The sequence below is a fragment of the Anabrus simplex genome, chromosome 8, assembly GCF_040414725.1.
Source record: "Anabrus simplex isolate iqAnaSimp1 chromosome 8, ASM4041472v1, whole genome shotgun sequence".
NCBI classification, from domain to species: Eukaryota; Metazoa; Arthropoda; class Insecta; order Orthoptera; family Tettigoniidae; genus Anabrus; species Anabrus simplex.
Genome location: NC_090272.1, coordinates 231,674,865 through 231,701,554, shown reverse-complemented (window position 1 = coordinate 231,701,554; position 26,690 = coordinate 231,674,865). Strand labels below are relative to the sequence as shown.

At 42.0% G+C, this 26,690-nt stretch overlaps 1 protein-coding gene across 1 annotated transcript in view; it reads left to right on the top strand.

Annotated features, from left to right (window-relative positions):
* LOC136878741 (glutathione S-transferase) overlaps positions 1–5,399 on the top strand; it is a 33,294-nt gene extending 27,895 nt beyond the window's left edge. The window contains exon 4 of the mRNA XM_067152198.2: positions 5,097–5,399. Coding sequence (XP_067008299.2) covers positions 5,097–5,264 — 168 coding nt within the window. The 3' untranslated portion in view covers positions 5,265–5,399. The remainder of the gene's footprint in view (positions 1–5,096) is intronic.
* Positions 5,400–26,690: the final 21,291 nt, after the last annotated feature.

Below are 26,690 nucleotides of genomic sequence, written 5' to 3'. Positions count from 1 at the left end.
GATATGATCTATTGTTGAACGGTTTGCACGAAATCCACACTGATATTCTCCAAGATCCTGCTCTGCTTTGTGTGTTAGACGCTTAGCTATTATTATGCTAAAGATCTTGTAGCCTATGCAAAGCAGAGATATCCCTCTGTAATTTTCACATTTCAATTTATTTCCCTTCTTAAGAATTGGGTACACCAAAGATGTTTCCCATTCTTCTGGTAATTTCTCTGTTCGCCAGATTTCCAGTATCATCTTATACAATGCTTGTATCAACACCGTACCACCATATTTTAACAACTCAGCTGTTATTCCATCTTCTCCTGGTGACTTATTATTCTTCATCGATAAGAGAACACCTTTTACTTCCTCCAAAGTGGGTGGTTCACTATTGCATTCCTCAGATTCATCTTCATTAGATTCACTATTTGGCAATTCTAATTCATATTCTTCATTTTGTATTTTAACTGGATTCAAAACCTCCTCAAAATATTCCGCCCATCTATCTAATATTTCCTGGGTATTTCCAAGTAGTTGCCCATCCTCATTTTGTATGCAGCTTACTCTTGGTAGAAATCCACTTTTTCTCTGCTTTACGTTTCTATAAAACTTTCTACTTCTCTTATGCTCATAATCTTGTTGCATCTCTTTTATCAGATCTTTTTCCATTTCTCTTTTCTTTTTTCTACAAAGATTCTTGGCTTCCCTTCTACATTCCACATACGTTTGGTGAGTAGCTCTTGTTGCTCGTTGCATATATATCATCGTTGCTCTATTTCTTTTCTCCAAGGCTATCTTTACTTCCTCATCACACCAATCCTTCTTTGGCTGTTTCTTTCTTTCTCCTAGTACCTCCTGGGCTGCATTTGTGATGGCTTCTTTAATCACCCGCCATGATTCATCCACTGTTACTGCATTTTTATGGTTTTTCAAACCTTCTTCAACCTGTCTTTCATACTCCTTTCTCCTTGCATCATCATTAAGTTGTTCTTGGTTAAATCCTTTCCTCCTTTCTGCTTTACCTCTGACTCTTACCGCAAGCTTTTGTTTCAATTTAGCTTTCACCAAATAGTGGTCTGAATCTATATCTGCACCTCTATAAGTACGCACATCTTGTACATCTGACGCATGTCTTTTATCAATCAGTAGGTGGTCAATTTGATTCTTGGTGTTCCCATCTGGTGCCTCCCAAGTTTCTTTATGAATTCTCTTGTGCTCAAATGTAGTGCTACTGATTACCATATCCTTTGCTGTAGCGAAGTCAATAAGCCGTAACCCATTGTTGTTACTTTCCAAATATAAACTCTGTGCTCCTATTGTGGGTCTAAATTCTTCCTCTTGTCCCACTTTTGCATTGAAGTCCCCAATTACTATTTTAATGTCATGTCTAGGTGCCTCATCGTACTGTTTCTCTAGTTATTCATAAAACTTATCCTTTAGTTCATCCTCCTTTTCTTCCGTAGGTGCGTGTACGCTTATAAGTGTATAATTGAAGAAGCGGCCCCTGATTCTCATGATACAGATTCTTTCATTTACTGCCTTGTAAGACATTAAGGTATGCTTCAGTTGTTTAGATATCATAAAGCCTGTTCCACAGATGTTATCGCCATTCCCACTGTTGATTAAAGTATAATCCTGTAAATCGAACATCTCAATTTCCCGCCATCTAATTTCTTGTAGAGCAGCGATTTCAACATTATACTTTCTTAGTTCCTCTTCTAGTTTTCTGCTTTTCCCTGGCGGGAGTAGGCTTCTCACATTCCAAGTCGCTAATACCAATCCATAACTATTTCCTCGCCTAGGTCGTTTGTCAATTTTATCCGTCCAGTTTGTTCTTACTCTTTGCGGCTTCTCAACAGTTTATTTTTTAAATGGGATAGAGTTGTCAACCCTATGCCCAACCCCCAACCTGGAGGACCAGGGTATCCCTTTTAGTCTGGATCATCACCTTCGACCTGTCCGGCAAGGGAGGCCCTACCAGTAGCTAAGCTACCGCCGGCATAGCTCTCAGGATCTTTTGACCACACAAGCCCCACCACCATGACAAGATAAAGATACCATCGATGGGGGATAAAATATTAGAGTTACAAAAATGCTGCAAAGGTTGGGCTGCGAAGACTTGGGAGAAAGGAGACGAGCTGCTCGACTAAGTGGTATGTTCCGAGTTGTCAGTTGAGAGATGGCATGGAATGACATTAGTGGACGAACAAAATTTGAACGGTGTCTTTAAAAGTAGGAAAGATCACAATATGAAGGTAAAGTTGGAATTCAAGAGGAAATATTGGTGCAAATATTCATTTATATGAAGGGGAGTTAGGGACTGAAATAAGTTACAAAGGGAGATGTTTAATAAATTTCCAATTTCTTTGATATCTTTTAAGAAAAAGCCAGGAAAACAACAGATAGGCAATCTGCCATCTGGGCGACTGTGCTAAATGCAGATCAATATTGATTGATTGATCGATTGATTGATTGATTGATTGATTGATTGATTGATTGATTGATTGATTGATTGATTGATTGATTGATTGATTGATTGATTGATTGATTGATTGAATATATCTCTTTTCCTTTTCTCCATCTTATCCACAATCTCCTCCATTTTGTTTGTTAATGTCGCAATGTTCAGTGTTCCAAATTGTTGTCCGTTGTTCTAGCCTTCTGATATAACCGTCCGGCTTAATGTTCCTTTTCTTAAAAGCAACTTTTTATGTAGTGGTATAATACAATAATTACAATCAATTAAATAGATAACGTAAATGGGCAATGATTTTGGATCTTCTGGTGAAGAACCTGTTCTTCATTAATAAAGAAACTGATGATGCATTTTCGCTGAGAGGATGAGGAAACCATAACATAGCTATGTAGCCTACAAAAATTTAACTGCCATTTCGAACTGGAAGTTGTCGAAATCTTGGTTCAAATTCCGTACTAAAAATGCAGCTACTGGACAACCCTTACATCTTGGTGGTGCGGCGTACAGCGGAGTGGAGTTGCAGTTGTGTTGGAGAGAGACAGAACGAACTGGGAGGTCACTGGGCGCCCAGATCACTTTAATGTTAGGGAATGAAAATGAAATCTAAATGAGGTGTGTTAATCGCATGATAAAACTCAAATATTTCTGCAGCACGCACAACGAATATGCACCTAAACGCCACAAGCTATCCGTACTTGTTTGAAGATATCTCTGTTGTGTAATTGGTTGCGAACCATAACTTTTGAATCATATCCTTGAACCATAGGGGAGAAAATTGAAAATGAATGAAGGATTGCATTTTAAATAAAGTGTGATGTTTCTCTGATAAACCACAAATCGGAAGTCTTCACAAGGTGGTATAATAGGCCTTTCTGTTAAACGGTGAAAAACTCACCCACGGGCTGTATTTTCCCTGTAGTGCAGGGAGGCATCTGGGGAACATCATTCTATACTTTTGCGAGGGGGAATATGTTCATGGCAGCATTTATCACTATAAGTAGTCTGGGAATCTAGCAGTAGCAAACACTTGTCTTCTGCGATTGGGAAGAAAGCCTCTTTAAAAGAATAGTTTAGTTCTTTTATCCAAGTTTTCACTAATTTTGTGGCTGTTGGGATTATATTTTCGGAATGTAGCATTTCTTTCAAAACTGTCGGACCAAAAGTTCCAGTTGTCTCCTGTGGTACAATTAATAATTTCTGGAAAAGTGTACCTGTCATACTAACAGTAGGCATAATTGTGTACGAATGGGTAAATGCACTAACTGATTGAGCACCTGCTTCTGTATGTTTCTCACCAACACACAATAGAGTCCTTTTCGCTTTTAGTTCGTGAACGAAACCACTCTTATCTGTATTGTATAATGAAGAAGGTGTGTAATCTAAAAGTCACTCAGTAGCTATTCTCACACATTTCTTGGCGATTTATCTTCTTCTTCTTCTTCGTTTTCTTCTTTCAGATATGCGCGGGATGCTAATTTCATGATTTTTCTACTTTTGATTCGGAACTTTTTCCATGAAGCATCTCAACCAACCAGTAGATGCGCTGAAATTACTTTGCCCTATTGAGATCTCTCTTCATCTATCCAAGGTGCACAGTTGCAGGTCTTCTTCGCAAACATTCTGCTTGAACCTTCTTGTATCTGCAAAGCGAAAAAAGTGACTTTGTACATCAATTTCTTGTGTTCAACGGGACTTACTGACGTAGATTCTAATTGGTTCCTCCACATGTAAGTTATTGTAGCTGTTCAGCATGCCAATTTTGCGAACAGTGGTTAATGAAAGCCACTTCTTAACCCCCCCCCACTATTTAACCATAAATAAATAGCTTTCCTCTTGTACGCAAGATTTGCGGTGTGTTTCATTTTCTTCTGTGGACTGTAACTGGTAGATATGTTAGGTAACTGCGATGTCGCGTCGCTTCACTCGATTGACATAAATCAGGCTCGAGGTTCAAACTCGGATCCGTAACACCTCTCGTACCTGGCACTGGTGTGGAGATGAGGTGTTGCTGCTTCGACTGTCACTTTCGCTATCACTATTACTCTCCAGTCATGACTCCCAGACAAAGCCGGAACCAATGCGATGATTTTCAATTGTCCGCCTCCGTAGGGTAACAGTTAGTGTTATTAGCTGCCGTCCTCGGGTGCCCGGGTTCGATTCCCGGTACTACCAGAAATTTAAGAATGGCAGGTGGGCTGGTATGTACATGCAGCTCACTTCCTGTGCCTAAAAAGAGCAGCACCACCTCCGACTCCATGGTTAAATGTTTAGCGTGCTTGCCTTTGGTCACAGGGGTCCCGGGTTCGATTACCGGCAGGGTTGGAAATTTTAACCCTAATTGGTTAATTCCCCTGGTTCGTCTTCATCTTCATTTCATCCTCGTCACGACACGCAGGTCGCCTACGGGAGTCAAATCAAAAGACCTGCACCAGGCCTCTCCGGAAAACACACAGCATTTCATTTTAAATTAGTTCTATCACATGTCGACTTATCTCCCTGTTCCGAAGTTATTTCACCCATATCCTCTGAGTGAAATTGTATTGTCGGTTTCGATATGTCCGTATTGCTAGTTGGATAAATTTAACCGCTCATGTGCACTTTTAATGTGTGTGTTGTATTCTTTTGATTGCAGCTCACCTGGGCAGACGTTCACTTCGCTGGCTTACATGAAACTCTCAACTTCTATGCAGGCGACAAAGTGGTTGGGAAATATCCGCACCTCCAAGCTGTCGCCGACAAGGTGTACGCAATTCCTGCCATCAAAGCGTGGATTGCAAAGAGGCCTATTACACCCCTTTAATTCTTCGTGATATACAATATTTGTATATTTTTACATTTATATACGCAGCAGCCCATCATGTAATCCACATGATTCGTGAAAGATTTTTCACTTCATCATTTTCCAGTGAAATAAAGTGAAATCAAAATTGCTTTATTAAGTTTTTCATTCTTCTCCCTGGACGATTTCCCAGTCAGAGTGGGTTCCCCAGCTTGGCAGGTTCGGTGCTGGCTCAGTTCGGTCGTATTTGAAGATGCGCAAAAAATTCAGCCTCGTGTCGGTAGATTTACTGGCACGTACAAGAACTCCTGCGGCACTTTGTTTCGGCACCTCGGCGTCTCCGAAAACCGTAAATGTAGTTAGTGGGATATGAAAATAATAACATTATTATTATTATTATTATTATTATTATTATTATTATTATTATTATTATTATTATGTTTATATAAAACAATAGATCGTATTTTAAAGGAGAGCGCAGGTTTCTTGGCACATGTAAAACTCGCTCTAAAGAAATATTCACTCGCTTGTACTATTGTTCCTACAAAAACATTCCCATCACTCTGCCCGGAGTATTTAACAACCCAAACTGAAAACTTGAGCATCAGTGTTCTTGAATCAGGGCAGACTAGAAAGCAGGAATATAAACCTGGAGACGAGACTTGCTAGAAGAAAACTTGCCATATTTTTCAGTCTATTGCAGACCTTAACCTTAGCAGTGTGCAAGTAACTACAGTACATTTTGTGATCGGGAGCAGAGAATTGACAACGGTGCTCCACTCCTGTCTATGCGGTGCTTAAATGAACGAATTTTGACACCGCAAAACCGGTACTAAATATAAGATTAGACATCTAATTCCTTCTGAAGTCGTTGTACCAAAGCTTAATCAGATCGGAGATGAGCAGATGGAAGGGATTCCTTGTGATCTCTGTTGAAGTATCTGCTTTGCAATATTCTGGAGTGCTTCGCTCACATCCATCACAACAACCTGTTTAGGATATTTCATAATCTTGAAATTATTACAAATAAACACTGCAGCCATTACGCAGGTAGATAAGTTAGAAGAAGATGTCCTGTATTTTCAACATACGTTTGTTTCCTAGCAGGAGCCGTTTTAGTAACCCCTTGATGCAATGTATTTGCATATGAATATTCATATTTCAGTGCAATTCAGGTCACATGTAGGTTTCAGGTTCGCAAATGCCGATGGCTTGTAAAATGATTGGTCCGTAATTGCTAGCCGCACTCGATACATGCATCATTAAATCTTGAATTGTTGGTTTAATTCAGAAAATACATTTTGAACAGCATGGGTTTCACTTGCTGTCCAGCTAGGGACGCTATTAAAAGGTCTAGTCTAGAATATATATGTTTTGCCTTCTCTAGTTTCATAAAAATAGAAAATAACGGATTTTTATCTATTACTTTCCTTATCTGCTGTCATTTTTCTTCACGCAGACGCTGATGATTTGATTTTCTTAATGTACTGTGATCTGGAACAGACTTCCCACTATATTTCTGCAAATACTTTTTCATAATAGGGCTGTTAAGCTTGGAAAGGGGAATAGCACATGCCACAAATATCTTTGCTGTTTCAGTAAATATACATACATAGGCCCTATATATTTCGTGGATTTGGAGAAACCATTGCTCGCCGGTGAATTGTTGTCACACAGCACCCTTACTACATTTGAGTTCCTTATTCATCACATGTTTTGCGCTAGCTTTATGCTGCATAACATGATTACGTCGATGATTTTAATCAATTCTCATGGATATATCACAACCATTGCACCTCAGAACAGACCCGTCGCTCTGAATACCATCTGCACTAAACTGTTTGGCACTCACGTATTTTCTCGGCGTTCATTTTATGTTTCAGCATACTTCGTACTAATACTGGCAACATAGGCAAATGGCAGACCCCACACACAGTCAAAGCGCATTCTGAACCGTCGTCTACGTAATACTAAGAAGGGCGACAGATAGGCAGATGATGGAGAACGGTAAGGTAATAGTTCAACAGTCACCAAGTTCATACTTACGCTGCCGATTAGCGCATTATAGCAAATACAGTAGAGATAATACGCGACACTGAGCGAGATATCGAGGGACAGCTATTGGAGCTCACTCTAGCGGATAGACCTGAACAGTACTGATTCTCTCATAAGAGCACGTGTATTTTTGTGGTAAGGTTTTGGTGTTATTTTTGCGTTTTCAGTGAACTGGCGTAATTAAATAGTAGCGTGTGTCATTCCTTGATATCTCCTCTCCACATGAGGGGAAAGGTATGTGCTGTGTTTGGCTGCAGTAATTACGAAGTAGAGAAAAATGCGCGGTCATCCTTCAGGTTTCCTCGTGACAAGAACATGTAAGTAATATTGTGTTTGCATATATATTCTCCCAGTGACAGAGATTTTTATAGTACTTCATAATCTTCTGACCTGCTCGACCCATGTTTTAACTGGCATAAAATGTAATACGCATATTTTATTCTATAGTGCAGCAGTTAACCTTCAATACCGATGTGTTGTTGTAGGTGTGATATGTGGGTTTTGAAATGTCACAGAAGCGATTTGGGTAAGGTGTACAGGAAAGAAGGGACGTTACCCTTATATAAGAATTATAAGATCTGTTCAGATCATTTCCAGGCCAGCGACTTTAGAAATCCTCGACAATACAGCCAAGGGTATGTTACATTTTTACTCTAATTGTACGTAAATATTCCTCAAAGCATCACTATCGACAACATTTTCATACTTTTCTTTCTTTCATCCCTCTTCTCAGATTAAAGCCGAGATTTTATATATTTTCTTTCTGGTAGTAGGCTTCATGTTATGAGGAAAATTGTCCGGCTTTTAAATGTTAATTCATTGCATCATGTGTGTAAGGAATGTGCCGATATTTTTATTGACAAGTGTGTTAATGTGATGATACAATGTTTTTAAATGAGAAAAAAGACAAATCCAACCGTAAAAGTTCAGGCAGGAATGCTAAAGCTAAAAAGTAATGGATAAATGAAAGATTAAGCCATTTCACAGCAGCCCATTTCATATCTTGTTTATGTGTTTAATTTCAGTCTTTGAATAATAACCTTTTAAATAATTCTTCATTCATTTATCCAGAATTGCTTTAGCAACTTCGAAGTTAATATCTCAATAAGACTTTCTTCTAGACGTAATTTAGTTATCCATTTCTGTATATACATTTCCACTGATATTTGAATTTAGCGCGATTTGTTCAGGTCAAGTCGCTAGGAGCGCCACCGTCGAATTGTCTCCCATTTTAGCAAGGCGAAATCCGTAAGTGTCGCGTATTGTCTCTACTGTATTTGATTATAGGGAGCCTACGATGCTAGCGGCGAATTGTTGAACTACGTAGAACCAGGCTTAACAGAAGAAACATTCAGTTTTCTTGTTTAATTTCTTTAGGAAAAATGCAGCGAAGGAGCCAAATAAAGTATTACACAAATGGGAAAAGGTAGTGACATTAAGAAAAGGTGCAAAAGGAGCTTGCATTGAGAAGAGGGGCAAGGAAGTGCAACTAAAATACAGTTAAGGGTATTCATTTTATGTCTTCTTTGCAAAATCAGGTACTTAGGGCATTTTAATAGCGAACAAGAATTTAGGTGCAGCACCTAAAATTCCTAGTTCTTGTGATAAAGTCTGCCGTCTGCGGTAAGACTTTTCTTTCTTTAGGAAATGTACTGCTGTCAATACTTCGATGTTTGGACTTGTTTCACCGGGTATGTGGTTCACATGCCCACGGTCGAGGCATTACGACCATTGAAGCTAAGAGGACCAAAAATTGACCTCTGACGCATTTTACACATTTTTTGTACGGTTGAGAGCTTAACCTTCTGCTTACCCTTAACTATCAGCCATCAATGCTTTATAACTGCAAACGATGGCCGCTATGTTCGACTGTTGGGTCGAATTAACCCGGAGATGAATGCTATGGAACTCGATTTGGCGTCTGCGGTGGCTGCAGGACGTCATGTGTCCAATCAAACTGTTAATGATAGATTGTAAGATGCCAGTCTACATTCGCGACGGCCATAGTGAGGTCGAGCTTATACACCTCGACTTCATTACAAATATGCAGGAATAAGATTTTGATGACATATCATCTTTTAATAGTTCATAACAGACATTGGTAACTGATCATAGTTCCCACGTTGTAGAAATGCTAATTTATTAGGTAATTTTTGTCAATTTTTATTTTTAGGCCATTTTCTAAAATTATACGTTACTATTTGGTCATTTTGGATTTATTACATTTTTCATTTATTTATTTATTTATTTATTTATTTATTTATTTATTTATTTATGTCTTTCTGTACATGGCGGGGCTTAGGCTATGAAGCCTGCTATTATGCCAAACCATATAATTATGCAACTGCATATACATAATATACTAAACATTATAACTACTTAAAATTAAAAATAAGTTTATTATAATTTAGAGCTAACGTGAAATGTCATTTAACTGAAATGTAAAGCATCATAAAAATAATTTATCATTTTAGAATGAATTTATGCTATTTACTATTATTAAAACTATATCTTAAAAAATATAAACTGTAATATTTCTAACCTTACATTCGTTTAACTTAATAATCTAACATTTACGGGTGCTTCTAAGAGTAAATTAATATGAATGTAGGTAAAATTTCCAGCACATTCTTCTGAATAGCTTTAGGTTTGTTTATGTCTCTAATTTCAGCCGGGAGAGAATTCCAGGAACGTATGGTCCCCGGTACAAATGACTTGTTATACGTGCTACTGTGATGAGTGGGGATGGGGAGCAGGGATCGTACTGATGACCTTGTGGGTGTTCTACCTGAAGGAGAGAGGTAGTTGAAATCTATTCTCAGATAATATGGTTTACCTGTTCGCAGTATTTTGTGCAGAAGAGAAACAGCATGGTACTTACGTCCATCACATAATCTTAACCAGGACAGCTGATGGAGGAATGGGCTGATGTGGGAATGGAGCGAACATCTAGAATGAATCTAATGCAGGCATTATGCGCCCGTTGAAGTTTTGAACCAAGTGAACAACTTATGTTATTATAGACTGCACCACCATAATCAAATATTGGTAGTATTAGTCCTTGAACGAGCAGTTTCCTGGTTTTGACAGGTAGAAATTCCCTCATTTTGTAGAGTGAGTGTAATGAAGCGAATACACGTTGAAAAATGTTTGTTACGTGCTCTGACCAACTTAAATACTTATCAAAAATTATTCCAAGGTTCTTAACGGAGTCTTTCTGTGTTATAGATGTTCCATTGATCTTGATAACCGGTATATTGATGCTTTCTAACTTGGCATGTGCGTTGTTAGATCCTATTATGCTGGCTTGGGATTTTAATGGGTTTACCTTCAGGCTACTAGTCCATTCGTTAATGTTATATAGGTCTTCGTTTAATTTCATGGTTTCTTCTTGTATGTCATTCGGCTTGGTATGAATATACAATTGGATGTCATCTGCGTATAAGTGATATTTACAGTTCGTCAGTTGTTCTGATAGGTCATTCATGTATAAGGAGAACAGAAGGGGTGTTAACACCCCAACCTATGCTACCCCATCTCAGTATTTAGCCATCTAGACATATTGTCTCCCACTGACACACATTGTTTACGTCCACTGAGATAGGAACGTACCCAGCATAATACATTATTAGAAAATTTCATCATTTCTAATTTGGCTAGTAAAATGTCTTTGTCTACGCAGTCAAATGCCTTTGTAAGGTCGAGAAGAATAAGAATTGTCATTTGTCCGTTATCCATTGCTAGCTGAATGTCGTTAGTTACTTTCATGTCAAGATGGCGGACGGTTGCAGGAGTGTTGTAAGTGTGTTCCTGATAATAAGCGTGTTTCTTGTGGTCCAAGTGCTTTTATCGATGTTGCGTGTGAATGAAATTGAACCGACTAGCGTATACTTTGATGTTAAGTGCGGCGTAACTTGTTGGGAAGATACACTCTCCAATAATAAGCTGCAAATAAGTGCCCACGTGTTGTGTATTAACGGCAAGCAGCAGAGAATGGCGTCCAGTCAGCGTGTAAAGCACAAGCCTTCGGCCAGTGACACATCAATCCTTACGCGAGTATCCTACTGTAACGGTTCAAATCCCGTTACAAAATGATATCTGTATTTTTATTATTGTATGATTTTATCTGTATTATTATTATTATTATTATTATTATTATTATTATTATTATTATTATTATTATTATTATGTCAGTATTATTATTATTTTATCTGTGATATTGTTACTATTATTGTAATTATCCGTTTTATTCAATTTTGCAATTGCCTGTTGCTTGCAAGATTGCACTTAGATGTATGCATATATACGTATGTGTAGATTATCATTAAACACCTGTACAGTGAGAATTGTTGTATATATCAGAGATTGGAAGTGACGTTGTTATATTGCTATACCAGTGGAGATTCTGCCAAGTCATCGCCACTCCATGGCTACGTCATCGTATTTATTTAGATATGCGCTCACGGAGTTAGTCGCCGCGGGGCTATTTCACCACTGTATGTAATATCTGTCGCGTAGGTGGGAGTATGTCATTGTTATTTCTGGAGATTACGTAGCTGTGTCAACCAACGTCTATATAAGGTGGGTCCATATTGTAGCGTCAGTCATTACTTATACGGATGCAGTACAGTGAAGTAGTCTACTAGATCAAGAGGCCTTAGGTGGTCAGCCAACGAGTGTGAACGAGAGATGGAGAAGACTCAGTGAGCCATTAATTATTGGTCATTGAGAGAGTGACACCAAAAGGTTGGTCCGTCACTTAGTGGAAGACGCGGACGCAAGGCTTACCAAGGAGTCAGAGAGGGCAACCCTGGACCTGCCAAGAGGTCATACCATATTGACTTACAAAGAAGTCAGATGATATGGAGAAGAAGCAGTCGCAAGGATGTATCACCACGTTAGGCGTGACACATCTACAGTAAACACCAGAGCAATGGATTACGTCGTAATTACACTCAAAGTGTTGAAGGTACAGTCAAGTGAATGTGAGGGAAATATTTCGTATAAATTGTTAAATGTCCGGTCAAGAAGAATTCAAATTCATGCCTAGTTTCTTTCAGTTGCAATGTCATAATTTCATATTCTCATCTGTTTTATCGCAACAAGACTCACTATTTTTTGATATATTATTTAAAGAATATATATTGTTCTATCAAACGAATTCATAGTTTCATTTCATTGACAGTAAAATATCTTAACCTCAAAATTAATGGGGAAACCGAACGCCAATCTCCTTTTCCCAGAACTTATATGGTATGTTGTCAAAAGTAAGCTTATTACCCCACACCCTAGAGATAGTCAAGAGTCTCATTTTATTATTGCTGTACTGAGTGACAGCTGGCGCCCTTCAAATAACGTATGTGTAAGTAAGCAGGTAACAAGTAAGTGTGAGTACAAGGTCAGACGAGTGTGTATTTTATTTAATGAATGTTAATTTTTATAATTTCCATTTTAAATGCAGATATTCAGATTTTTCAAGTTAAATTCAGATTAATATGTTTCAAAAGTCAGCAATTCAGGAACAAACTTACACTACTACTAGCAGTTGCCGACGATGTCCAGCTGAACCCAGGACCGGAGGTAAATACCAGCCTTAGCATCTACTACCAGAATGTCTGTAGTCTTAAGAAATCACTCGTGGACTTTAATGTCGCTCTGAGTGACATGCATTACGACTGCGTGTGTTTAGCGGAGTCCTGGCTCGGCTCTTCAATCGACAGTAGTGAAATACTGCATGACAATTATGCTATTTTCCGCCAAGATAGGCAAAATATCATTACTAGTAAGAACAAGGGAGGTGGGGTTTTAATAGCAGTGAACTCTGCGTACGGTCCAGTGAAACGACCTGACTTAACGGGAAACTGGGAATGTGTTGTTGTGAAAGCCACCCCATCCCCTGACCGAGCGCTATACATAGTCTGCTGTTACCTGCCCCCGGACGAGGTGAAAGTACGGCTCGCAGACTTCCGAGAAACCCTCGCTCGAATCAATCGCGTAGCAAAACAAAATGACACTATTATTGTGTGCGGAGATTTCAATATAAGCCAATTAGCCTCGGCGTCAGACGATTCGGGATCTATTAATCCTATTCTCGCCCATGTCAACGAGGAAGCCTGCTTTCTTTTAGAGATCACTAACGAATTTAACCTTCGCCAAGTTTGCGGTTTTCCAGCACGAGGAAATAACTTCCTGGACCTTGCTTTCGTGTCTGAAAAAGTCACTAATAATACCCTGTGTGAAGCAACAGAACAGTTAGTACAATCAGATCATTCTGCGCTTGAGCTCAAACTTCATATTTCCCGTGTTCCTCGTTTACCACAGACTACAAAATCATTATTTGTTTGGACAAAAGCAGACTTTCCCCATCTACGAAATATCTTATCCCGTTGCCCGTGGAACTTGCTCGAATCCTGCCCATCTCTTGATGCCGCAGTTGACTTGTTTTATGACTTACTGCACAGCGCTCTTCAGGACGCCGTACCTTCCCGCATAATGAAGACCGGGCGTCTTCCCTCTTGGTATGATTCCGAACTTACAGACAAAATGCGGGCAAAGGAAAGAGCAAGGAAACGAGCTGCAAAGTCTTCACTTCCTTCAGATTACATCGAATTCGCGGCGCTAAGAAAGGAATACAAACAAATGCAGCGGAGAAAGTACAGGGATTATGTCGGGTCTGTTGAGGAAGATATTATCAGACACCCACAAGGATTTTGGAAATTTATTAATTGCAAATCAAAATCTAGGCGGCTACCATCTATGACGACTAATGAAGACAAGGAAATTAGCTCATTGAAAGAAATTCTGAATAATTTTGCTGACACTTTCAAAACATTCCATCCACCCAGTGTTCCCTGTAATTCTCACACCGAACAATTAGGGGAAATTAATTTATCATCAGTAGTAACTTCGGCATCGGAAGTCTGCAACATCTTGAAGTCGATGGATACGAAGAAGTCTTGTGGTCCAGATCAAATTCCAGGAATTGTGTTACCTGAGTGTGCTGAGGAGCTGGCAAACCCACTAGCCACGATAATCAATAGGTCTCTTCGTACAGGCAATTTCCCGTCGGAATGGAAGAAAGGCTATGTTATTCCAGTATTTAAGAAAGGTGACAGATCTTTATTTGTCAATTACAGACCAGTAGTTCTTCTTTCACTCCTTTCCAAAGTAGCGGAAAGAGTCGTATACAAAGCCGTGTACAGTGCAGTCAGTGGTTTAATTAATATTAACCAGCATGGGTTTGTCCAGAAACGCTCAAATACCACCAATCTTGCTGTGTACTACCACTTCATATCTAGCGCTCTGGACAATTGCAAGCAGGTTGATGCCGTGTACACAGACTTTTCCAAGGCTTTCGGCTCAGTGTAGCATAATGCTCTTCTGACTAAGTTGTCAGCATATGGCATTCATGGAAGCTTGCTTGAATGGTTTAAATGCTATCTTAATGAAAGAAGGTATTCAGTAAAATACGAGGCTATAATTTCTCGCCCTTATCAGCCTATGTCTGGCGTCCCACAAGGTTCACTACTGGGACCTTTATGTTTCCTTCTATTTATTAATGATCTGCCATCACAAATCCATTCGAGCAACTACCTGCTCTATGCTGATGTTCTTAAAATCTACAGGGTAATTGAAAAGATGAGTGATTGCGAATTGTTACAGTCTGATATAAATAATATTAGTGATTGGTGCAAAAAGTGGCATTTAACCCTAAATATTTCAAAGTGCAGTGCAATATCCTTCACGAGAAAAATGCAAGTTAATGTATTCAATTATAATGTAGGGGATCAAGAAGTGAAGCGTGTTAATAAAATTAACGACCTTGGTATTATTTTTAGTAATCAAAATAGTCCGTCTTTCAATGAGCATGTGTTAAATATCGTTAACAAGGCATTTAAAACGTTAGGCTTCCCCAAAAGAAATTGCAAGAGTTTTAAATCTGTTGTCCCATTGGAAACCCTGTATTTTTCGCTCATACGATCTAGTCTAGAGTACTGCTCTGAAGTGTGGATCCCCTCACAGCAATACTTAGTTAATGCCTTAGAGCGAGTACAGATCAGATTCTCAAAATGGATTAGTAAAAAGTGTTTGGGTATCAAGCTGTCATCGACAGATTATGATTTGTTTTGTACAAATATGTGTATTGAGTCGCTTAGGACTAGGCGCAGATATGTCAACGCACGTCTCATACACAAATGTATCGGTAATTTCCTTGACTGTCCCAATTTACTCCAGTTGCTACCAATTCATGTTCCTTCCCGCAATACCAGACAGGCTGTCACCTTTCACTTACCCAGGTGCAGAACGGAATCACACAGGAGTTCTTGGTTTATGCAGGCCCTAAGATCCCTGAACGAAATTAGCGGGATAGTGGATATATTTCACTATTCAGCTAGTGAAATTCGCAGACATCTTATGGACGCTTCATAGACAGAGTGTTCCTTGTATCTTGTTCTGCCCATTTAGTAACTGAAAGTTATACTTCCTTCCTTAGGTCATTTCAAATGTATAAACACTTTTCTGTTTTCATGTCTTTTTTTCTTCCTAATGTGTTTTGTAAATATGTATATATTATATATTGCTAATTTATAATTAGTGGTAGTAGTAAGTTCTGTTAATATTGTTATTATTTGAATGTATTATATCATCTGTAATTGGAGAATCAGTAACTCTGTTGATGATAAATAAACAAATCAAATCAAATCTGTGTTGGTACCGTAGTTTGATCTGAACACTGATTGATATCTGTCGAGTAAGTTATGATGTAAGAGATAGTCTGTCATTTGTTTGTGCGCTAGTTTCTCCAGTACTTTTCCTAGTACAGGGAGGATACTAATAGGGCAGTAATCGTCAAGGGTTGTGGGGTACTATTTTTCGGCAAGGGTCGGATGATGGCATTTTTCCAGTTCTCAGGAAAGATTCGCGTCATAAGAGAGGTGTTAATAATGCGCGTTATTGTAGGAAGAATGACGCCTAGAATTCTTCTTAAAAGCGACAGGTTTATTCCGTCGTGTCCAGTAGACCTTGATTTTATGTCATTGAGGGCGCTGTTTACATCACCTGGAGTCACGTGAGAGAAGTAGAATGTTTCTCCACCATGCTTTCCCTTTGAAGATATTCTGTCAATAGTGGCTCTCTTGGTATTTCCGTTCGTCTGGATGTTTCTAGAGCTAAAATAATCATTCAGATCGTCCAAAGGTATATTACAGTTACTGTCCTTTGTCTTCGTTTTATTTAGACCCATATCGCGGAGAATCTTCCATACAACAGCAGAATCATGTGTGTTTGAAATTTCGTACGAGCAGCGTATTTTAGGGTTTCTTATCATCTACGTGACTTTATTTCGGAGTCTTTTTATAATTCTCAAAATTTCCCTGTGCTGCATGTTTCACATAGCAACTATAGGCTGAGTCTCTGTCTTTCATTTGATCACGAATTTCTTGATTCAGCCAAGGGTTAGAGGGTCGCTTTACTCGAGCAGTACGTAATGGGACATGTCTGTCGTATAAATTGAAGTGTAGTTCGTTAAAATGAGATACTTTGTCGTCGATGTCCTTTACATACTGAATTGTGTGCCATGGTGTGCTCAGAGCGTCCACAATGAGGGCTTCTTCGTTCAAATTTTTGAAATCCCTGTATGTGATCATCTTAGGCCCGTATTTTGGACCTTTTAAAGGGTATGCAGAGTAAATCATATAATGGTGGGAAAGGCCTGGCACAGGCATCTGTCCATGTGTCAATATACGGACATTCATTATTGTTTACAATGGTCAGGTCGAGGAGTGTGTGCGAGGTTGCAGTATGGTGTCCGGCTCCATAGCTAAATGGGTAGTGTGCTGGCCTTTGGTCACAGGGGTCCCGGATTCGATTCCCGGCAGGGTCGGGAATTTTAACCATAATTGGTTAATTTCGCTGGCATGGGGGCTGGGTGAATGTGTCGTCTTTATCATCATTTCATCCTCATCACGACGCGCAGGTCGCCTATGGAAGTCAATTTAAAAGACCTGCACCTGGCGAGCCGAACATGTCCTCGGACACTCCCGGCACTAAAAGCCACACGCCATTTCATTTTTTTTGCAATATGGTGTGTGGGTTGTAAGGGTAGAATTGTCATATTAATGGATTCAAACATGCATGTTAGTCGCCTTTTCTCAGTGGTTTCATTTGTCACGTCAGTGTTGAACAATCCCATTAAAATCATATGTTAATACCTGGATATTAAATCATGTAGCGCTTCTTCTAGATTTGTTGTGTTTCCAGTCTTCGGTGGGCGGTTCACTACACCGAGTAAACACTTCGTACCACAACAATTTCTACGAACAAGAACTCTGGTCTGTGAGAGTATTCACTTGGCGATTGAAATATTACCTTGTATTTCAAATCATCACGTATGAATATTCCGACTCCGCCTCCAGGCTTTCCCTCTCTCTTGTTCCCAATGAATATGTATCTACTCATTTTAACCAGCGCTGAAGGAATAGACTGACGCAGCCATGACTCTGAAATCATTACAGCATGCAGATTACAGGTTTAAAATATTTCGGAGAATTCTGAGAAATGTGGGACAATGCTCTGTGTACTGACATGTGCTATTTGTAGGGAAGTGGAGGGAGCCAGAATGTCTTTGAGATGGTTAGCGGTATTATGCGAGGGGGCTGGCACGGCGGGGTAATGACCTGCCTGGGACAGTGGTGAAAGGAGGCTGAAATGAGAGACATTTGTTTCCTGGTTGCTAAATGCTGCCAACTTGAAAGTTAAATGATGACAACTGATAGTAAGAAGTACCTACTACAACTATAAGATTAGCACCTAATCAAAACTACAACTATGTGGAAAATTAACTTAAGTGAACTAAAATAACTATGGCGGTCCTTATATTGCAGAGAGTCTGCTCATGGCTAGTGAATACTGTTCAAATCTCAACGATTATTTATGGCTATTTTACGTTTCCCTTGTTTTACGTATATGATCCCATCGCTAGACCATACGTTCTGGACGATAAATTTTGCGACTGCGTCCTGAAGAAGTCGGAGTCTTGCTGGAGTTAGGTCCTCGCGGATGGTTTTATTCGAGCACTTAAGTTTCTTTTTGTTCGTGAACAGAGCGTTTCTCTCACGGTATGTCACAAACTTGACAATTATAGGTCGCGGACGCCCGTTCTGGTTTTTCCCAACCCTGTGAGACCTATCAATGTCATCCACAGAAAGACTGACCCCGATTTCTTTCGCAATGTCAAGAACTAAATTGTCAGTGTTCTCGTCCGCAGTTTCAGGTATACCGAACACACGTAGGCACTGCCTTCTTTGATACTGCTCCAAACAGTCAGTTTTATCCTCCAGTTCAGTTTTTAATTCACTGATTGTCTTGTCCCGCTCCTCCAGAGTCCTCCTAAGTTCTTCAATTACACTCGTATTAAAATTCATCATCATCATCATCATCATCATCATCATCATCATCATCATCATCATCATCATCATTATCTAAAGGCTTCGCCTTGTCGCTGCAACCATTGATGTCTTCTCTCTGCGATCCTTTTCATCTCTCCATAACCTTGGCATCCCATCATCTCAACTACGTCTTCAATGATCTTCTTCCGTGGTTTCCCTCTGCCTTTCTTTCCCATCACCTTGCCTTCAAATAAGTTCTTTATGAAGTTATTATGCCGGAGAATGTGACCGAAAACTGACGCTTTTCTCCTTTTTATCGTTGTTATTAAATGTCTCTGGGTGTTTATTTCTCTAAGCACTGCTTCATTAGTTTTCTTCTCAATCCAGCTAGTTCTTGTCATCTTCCTATATAGCCACATTTCCACTGCCTCTAGTCGTTTCACGTCCTCCTTCAAGAGAGTCCATCCTTCACAGCCGTATAGCAGCACACTCCAAATTAACGTTTTGATAAATAATTTCTTTTGTTCAGTATTTAAGGATTTATTAGTTAAGAGCTGCTTCTTCTCCTCAAAGGCTTTCTTACACAGGGAAATCCTTCTTTTTATTTCCACAGTGCATCTGTTGTCATCGGTAATAACTGATCCTAAGTAGCAGAACTTGTGCACCTGTTTTATTAAAATATTTCCAATTCTGAGCTGTGCCTCTGGCTTCATTTTAGTTTTATTAGTTTTAGTTTTATTTACATTAATGTTAAGTTGGAAATCTTTTAAGATGGATGTTAATTTGTTGAGCACGGTCTGGATGTTCTTCTCATTGTCAGCCCGAAGTGCAATATCGTCGGCAAATCTAATACAGTGTACAGTTGTTCCATTTATTTTAATGCCAGGTGTTTTGGATTTAAAAATTTTCATGGCCTCTTCAATGTACAGATTAAATAGAAATGGTGATAAGGAACACCCCTGTCTTACTCCTTTCCTGATTCTCACCTTGCATACTTTATCATTACTTTCGATGTTTATTCTTTGATTGATGTAGAGGTTAAGTATTCCTTTTCTGTCTTTCCAGTCCAAATGAATGTCCTTCATAATTTTGAACAGTCTTTTCCAATGAACATTGTCAAAATCTTTTTCCAGGTGTACAAAAGCTATATATGTATTTCTGTTATAGTCTCTCTTAACTGATCAACAACTGACTTTGTTACCTGGTCCTGGATAAGGTTGGCAAGCGTGCCAAGCGTCTCCTTGCTGCTCAGCGCATCCTGTCCGACCTGCTTAACTATGGCTTCCATTGGCACTTGCTTCACCTTGCGTGACATTATTAATGTTACCGTGTGTTTGTGGATCGCGGAGAGGTGAAAGAAGGTGCTGGTGGGAATGGGTCTATCTACTATATCAAAGATTAATTTAAAAATTTAAAATGAATGTTATATTTCTTTTCAAATCTCAAACTTAACAAACTTTTCAATGAGTGAAATAACAAGGTTACAGGTACAGATAGCAGTTTGGAAATAACAAGTGTTGAGCTTCCAGCTCCAAATTTACACGTTTACTACATCGCAAATGTTGCGTTTAGTTAGTCATGGAGAGAAATCTCCCAATTCAGGAGCACTTTGCTCCAAAGGTTACAAATACGGCCTTCCAAGGCCCCACTCAATTTTACACAAAACCAGCAAGCGTTTACACTCTCTCCGAATTCCACAAACGAGGCTGGATCCCAATTTCTTACGCAAAATCATACCATTTCCAGCCTCTCTAGGCCCAAACTACAAGTTACAATTTTTACACAGGGGCATCTATTACCCAAACTACTGGGCCTTCGTGGAAAGAACAGGTTAAATTACTGGCCCGAACACAAAATGAATGGAGGCGTACACTTGCTCTCCTAGAAAATTAAGTTCCGTGGTTTCCCATTTTCACACCAGGCAAATGCTGGAGCTGGGCCTTAATTATGACCACAGCCACTTCCTTCCCACTCCTAACCATTTCCTGTCCCATCGTCGCCATAAGACCTATCTGTGTCGGTGCGACGCAAAGCAACTAGCAAAAAAGAAAATTAAGTGTAAAACCCTAATTGGGCTCTCGGCCCGACGATGCAGAGGCTAATCCCAAGCTACTGAGGTGACTAGAATGAAGGTTAACGCTTTACAGAAAGGAGAAACAGTTAAAAAATCGTAGTCACCTCAAACTAAATTGAAGGGGAACTCAAGAGTGTAACGCACTCTCTATCCCCGATTTACAATTAAAGACTTTATGAAATTTTACATTAGCCGAAAGAGGGTTTACATTTTAGAAAACCGGTGGTTACAGAGTAGATATTGGAACCTTCCCCTCGTGTAAGTCTGCGGAGGTATCTACAAAGAGATATGACTGGTCGCCATTACCTGGGCTGATGAACTGCCTGGCGAAGAATGAGGCACCCCACCTCCTGTCTTAACGCACACACTCCCAGAAATTCGGCGATCAAAAGACAAGGTAGCCCCCCCCCCATGCCATCCCATGTTCGATGCATTGAGCCGTAGGCTCAATGCGAGAACTTTTTAGCCCGTCGACCGATACCGGTCTTGAGCGCTATGTCTTTAATATTTAATCCCATGGCTGTAAAATTGCTGGTGAATAGGGTTAGGGTGAGAATCTAGACAATCTTTGGCCAGAGTATGGCCGGGCGCGTGAGCGCTGCGTTACGTAGTTATTTGTACAGTAGTGGCGCTAGGCACGTAGAAGAGAAAGTAAAATGCGCTAGGTGCGCGGAGAAGTTTACTTTACGAGTACTAGCGGTCTCTTGTGTTTGAGGCCGCGAGTATCGTAGGAGCCTAGATTGTGAATAAGAGGGTTACCACTTAGTGGGGCCTTCCTGTAGATTGTCTTGGCTAGGTTTATCATTCTCACCCTAACAGTGTCTATCTGACACAGGTCGTGGAGGTGGGTGATACGTGTATACCGATCGCAAAGCCATTCACTCACGACTGACGGAGCCATTCACTGCCATTGATTCACTCACGGCCGCTTGGAGCGCTTCACCGGACTGCCTGCCAGCACGAGCCCCGGCTCGCTCGCCGCCAGCTACTCCGAGGGTCGACCGGCAACGGCCGCCATCTTGGAATTTACAGGGCGGTCCGATCTTCTGGATACCGTCCTGTAACCACCATTCTGCGGTCCTGCATATTCACACCAGTCGCCAACGACACCAGAACCAGCTGCCAGCCTGCCTGCCACTGTGCGGGCAAACTCAAATTGTCGGGTTGTCCCGCCTAACCAGCACAGCAGCCCAGTAGCCTAAATTCAGAAAAAGAGCAACTCCAAAAGAGCAAAACATGTCTTACGGCTACTTGGTCTGCCTTCCGCTGGTCTAGGTGGCATACCTAACGTCCACCGCGGGATTACCGCCACCTGGCTGGTAGTTAGGTGTCACTTCAGCGCCAGGCGGCGGCCCCAGGCCCCCCATTATTTTTCTAGTCGACTAGCGGCCAACATATCTTGCAAACGTAGCTGGGTTCGTTAGCCGGTCCCACTGTGAGATTCGCCGAAACCTAACGGTGTCAACATAACCTTGTCTCACAGTGGTAAGCCGCTGCGCGGTTCCTTGTGTCCACGCTCAGGCGTGTTTGACACCCCCCCCCCCCCTACAACCACTGCTATTTTTAGCAATTAGGATATGGCTGTAATATTGCGCAGGTATTCGTGAGGTTCCGCCCCACACCTTTCTTACACGCCTCCTGACCTCGGCAGGAGTCACTCCTTTATGTTTGCTATTAAATTGTAGTCAAAATGACCAAAGTTGGTCCGAAAGTCAATGTTTCAATTAAGGGTAAGCACGGGCCAGAAATGAGGGCCACAACTCGCCATACGACAAATGAGAGCAGGTCATCAGCGACCCCTTCTCCCTCTAGTGCAGCGATGACGTCATCGCTCCGGCAAAACCGCCGCACCTCGCCGGCCAACTCAAACCCCGAACGCGACAGCCCCGAGAGCCCTGATGCCTCGCCGAATCCACTTACTGACCCACCAAGTGAAGACGCCGGCTTCATCCTAGTGGAAAATAAGAAGAAAAAGAACGACGGTACGAGCTCCCCACCTCCTACCCCTATCAAGCTCACGTCGAACCGTGCACCAATCACTACCAGGAACAGATTTTCCCTGTTTAACTCCCCCTCAATAGACACTCCCTCCTACACTAACCTGAAAGTCCGCAAACCCGCCTCCGCCATCTCTGCCACCTCTGCCACCCCCAAGTCCACTGCCAACCCTTTAATGACAAGCGTCACTGCTCAACCCTCAACCTCAGCTACTCCTGCCACCCCCGGGGGCTCGTCCCCTGCCACGGCAGCTGCTGCCCAGCCTCAGCCTAGGCGCATCAATATTCCACCTGTCTACATCAGGAATGTGAAAGACGTGAACAACCTCATCGCTCTTCTACGAGAAAATGAGATCGATTATAGAATGAAAGTTCTTCACGACGGGGTGCGAGTCGACACGCGCACTAGAGAGGACTACCTGCTACTGACGGAACTAGTTAAACATTACCAAGCTGAGTTCCACACTCGTCCTCTCCTGGAGAAACGTTTCAGGAAGGTAGTTATTAGAGGGCTGCACTCCACCAACGTGACAGAGGATATCAAGGCCGAACTCACAGAGCTAGGCTACGTGATATCTTCCGTAGTTCAACTGACATCGTACAGAACTAAACAGAAAATGCCGCTGTTCCTCGTCACGTACGACGGGACCAACGCGCAGGAGAACTCCGTGTTTGAAATCAAGCACATCCAAGGAATAGCAGTTAAGATGGAACGTTTCCGGGGAACCCAAGGCCCCGTCCAGTGTTTCCGATGTCAGCGGTTCGGTCACGGCACGTCAGGTTGCCACTGTCTAATCAGATGTGTGATCTGTGGCCAGAACCACCGGGCAGGAGAATGCCCCAGGAAAGACGACAGGGAACAGCGGCCGACCTGCGCCAATTGCGGCGAGTCGCACACAGCCAACTTCAGAGGCTGTAGTGTGTACCGCCGCATTATAGAATCAAGCTACCAACGTCTTCCTGGCAATAAGAGACGTGAAGCGGCACCTATTGACCCTCAGCGACAGGCCTGGAGACGGGATGACGTCACATACTCACAGAGCATGGGATCGAACCCCGCACCCAGCTCCACTACCTCCCCTGCAATATTCTCTGCCACAGATTTCCCCTCCCTCCCCTCTACCTCTACCGCCACCCCCTCCCCCTCCCCGTCTGAGGGGGGTTTCATAGATATCCTTAAACTTCTGTCTGACCCCACAATCAAGCCACTCTTCTCCCTCCTACACTCCACTCTTCTTCGACTCAAAGCCGCGACTTCCAAGTCAGAACAAATGGAAGTCATAATGAGTGCAGCCCTCCAATGGTTCAGCAATGGCCCGTAGACTGAACACGAGACCCCAGCAGTTAAGGATCCTTTATTGGAATGCGGACTCGATCCTTGGAAAAATGACTGAATTAAGTCAGATTGCCAAGGAGATGTGTTTAGATCTCATCCTCATCGGGGAAACTAAACTCAAACCTGTAAACAGGATCTTCCTTCCAAACTATTCTCTCTACCGTAACGATCGCCCCGGTGATTGTGACGGTGGGGGAACAGCTATCTTCATTAAAAACACCTTAGTTCATACCCGCATACCCACTCCAGCCGACCTTCGAACCCTAGAAGCCACCCTCGTTGAGGTTGAGACCAGTAAAGGACCCCTAACCGTTGCCTCGTGTTACCTACCGCCCAATGTAGAGTTTTTCCCGGCCGACCTCGACTCAGTAAATAATGGACGTCCTAGAATCATCCTAGCTGGGGACTTCAATGCGAAGAATCCTAGATGGAAGAGCAGGGTTCTCAACGACCGTGGGAAGAAGCTTGCCAGCTACTTGGACAGACATCAGTTACTCTCCCACCCACCCGATAAACCCACTCACTACCATTACTCCGGCCTACGTCCTGACACAATAGACATCGCTATCTCCCGTAACCTCAATATGTACCCTAATCTCTATACCCAAGACCCACTAGACTCCGATCATTGCCCCGTCCTACTCACCCTAGACGCCACGCCCCTTTCCGACCCCCCCCCCCCCTCATCCCACTACATAGAAGGAAAATTGACTGGCAGCTTTTCAGGACCACACTCTCAGAGAACATCACAGGCAATCCCAGCATTCGCTCTTCGGAAGACATAGACGTCCAAGCTGAACTAATTGCCACAGCTATTAGGAATGCAGCTGAAACTTCCTCCGTGGGACCGAAGACTAGACCCCCGCTACGGCGCCCGCTCCCCTCTGCAGTACTCCAGCTTCTGAAGCTCAAGAATAGAGTTAGGAAGCTGTGGCACGTCACCAGGGACCCCAATATGAAGATCTTATGGAATAGACACCGGCGAAACATTAGAGTACTAATGGAACACCATCGCCGAGCTGCATTCCAGTCGAGGTTGGCCGAGTTAAGCTCTACGGATGGCTCCATTTATCGTATGGCACGTAAATTTACAGGTGAAAGGACAGGCATACCCCCACTGCACGGACAACGTGGAGTGGCCCACTCAGACAAAGACAAGGCAGAGGCATTCGCAGACACGTTCGAATCTACGTGTTCTCCGAATGAGGAGCCAGCAGACGAAGACTTTATAGATGAGGTCGAGGACAGCCTCCTCGAACATGACGATAATGACCTTCCTAGGGACTTCAAATTTGTTTCAACCAGAGAGGTAGTACGTCACATCCAGCGCCTGAAAAACAGGAAAACCCCCGGCCTGGATGGGATTTCATCTACCTTCCTTAAGAATCTCCCTAAGAAGGCCATTACTTTTCTGACTAAACTTTTCAACGCAATATTTCGCTTTGCTCACTTCCCAACCTGCTGGAAAGTGGCTAAGGTTATAATGCTGAGAAAAGGAACAGCTAACCCGACGTTCCCACAGAACTACAGACCTATTAGCCTGCTCTCAGTTATCTCCAAACTGTTTGAGGCTATTCTCCTCTCCCGCCTACAGACTGTAATAGACGACCTCAATATAGAACCGAACGAGCAGTTCGGCTTTAGGAAGGGCCACTCCACCACCCACCAACTACTACGACTGACTGAGGACATTACGAAAAACTTTAACGACAACAGGTACACAGGAGTCTGTTTTCTTGACGTCGCTAGGGCATTCGACAAGGTCTGGCATGACGGACTAGTATATAAGCTAAGAACCCTTGGTTTCCCTGGGTATCTCACAGCATTAGTCGCAAGTTACCTCAGCGACCGTAGCTTCCAAATCTCCGTAAACAAGGAGCTATCGACAGCACGCCCCATCACAGCCGGAGTACCGCAGGGTGGGGTAATTTCCCCAGTGCTTTTCAAAATCTATACCTCCGACATGCCAAAACCTGAGAATGTCAATCTATATTTATATGCTGACGATACAGCTCTGTCCGCGGTCTCATGGCAGGCCCCGAGAGTCGAACACCACCTTCAGACAGCGCTGACCACTATCGAGCCCTGGCTCGAGAAGTGGCGCATCAAAATTAATGTAGGCAAATGTCAGGCCACGCTCTTCACGAAGAGACGCGGCAGACTGGCGGGCGGTCTGAACTTCTTTGGTGAGGTAATCAGATGGTCCGACAGCGCCAAGTACCTGCGGGTCACCCTAGACAGCGGACTGACCTACCGTCAGCATGTAACTAACATTTCAGGCACCGCCCATGCAAGGGTATCAAAATTATTCCCTCTGATCTATGCTGAAAACAGCCTCACACCACAAAACAGGCTCCTCCTGTACACGACGATGGTTAGGCCGCTAGGTAGCCTGAAAAAGCCACAGCTTATATACCCGAGGGGACGGTTCGAGAGGGTTCTGGACCAAATTCGGACACACCCTCTTATTTTTATTGGCCGAATTCAAAAGGTACAAGAAACCTATTATTGGCTGAAAAATAATTACAAAAAAATTCATGATTGGCCAGATTCAAAAACTGGCGGAATGAGAAAGAAGTGTTGCAAACCTTGAAATAA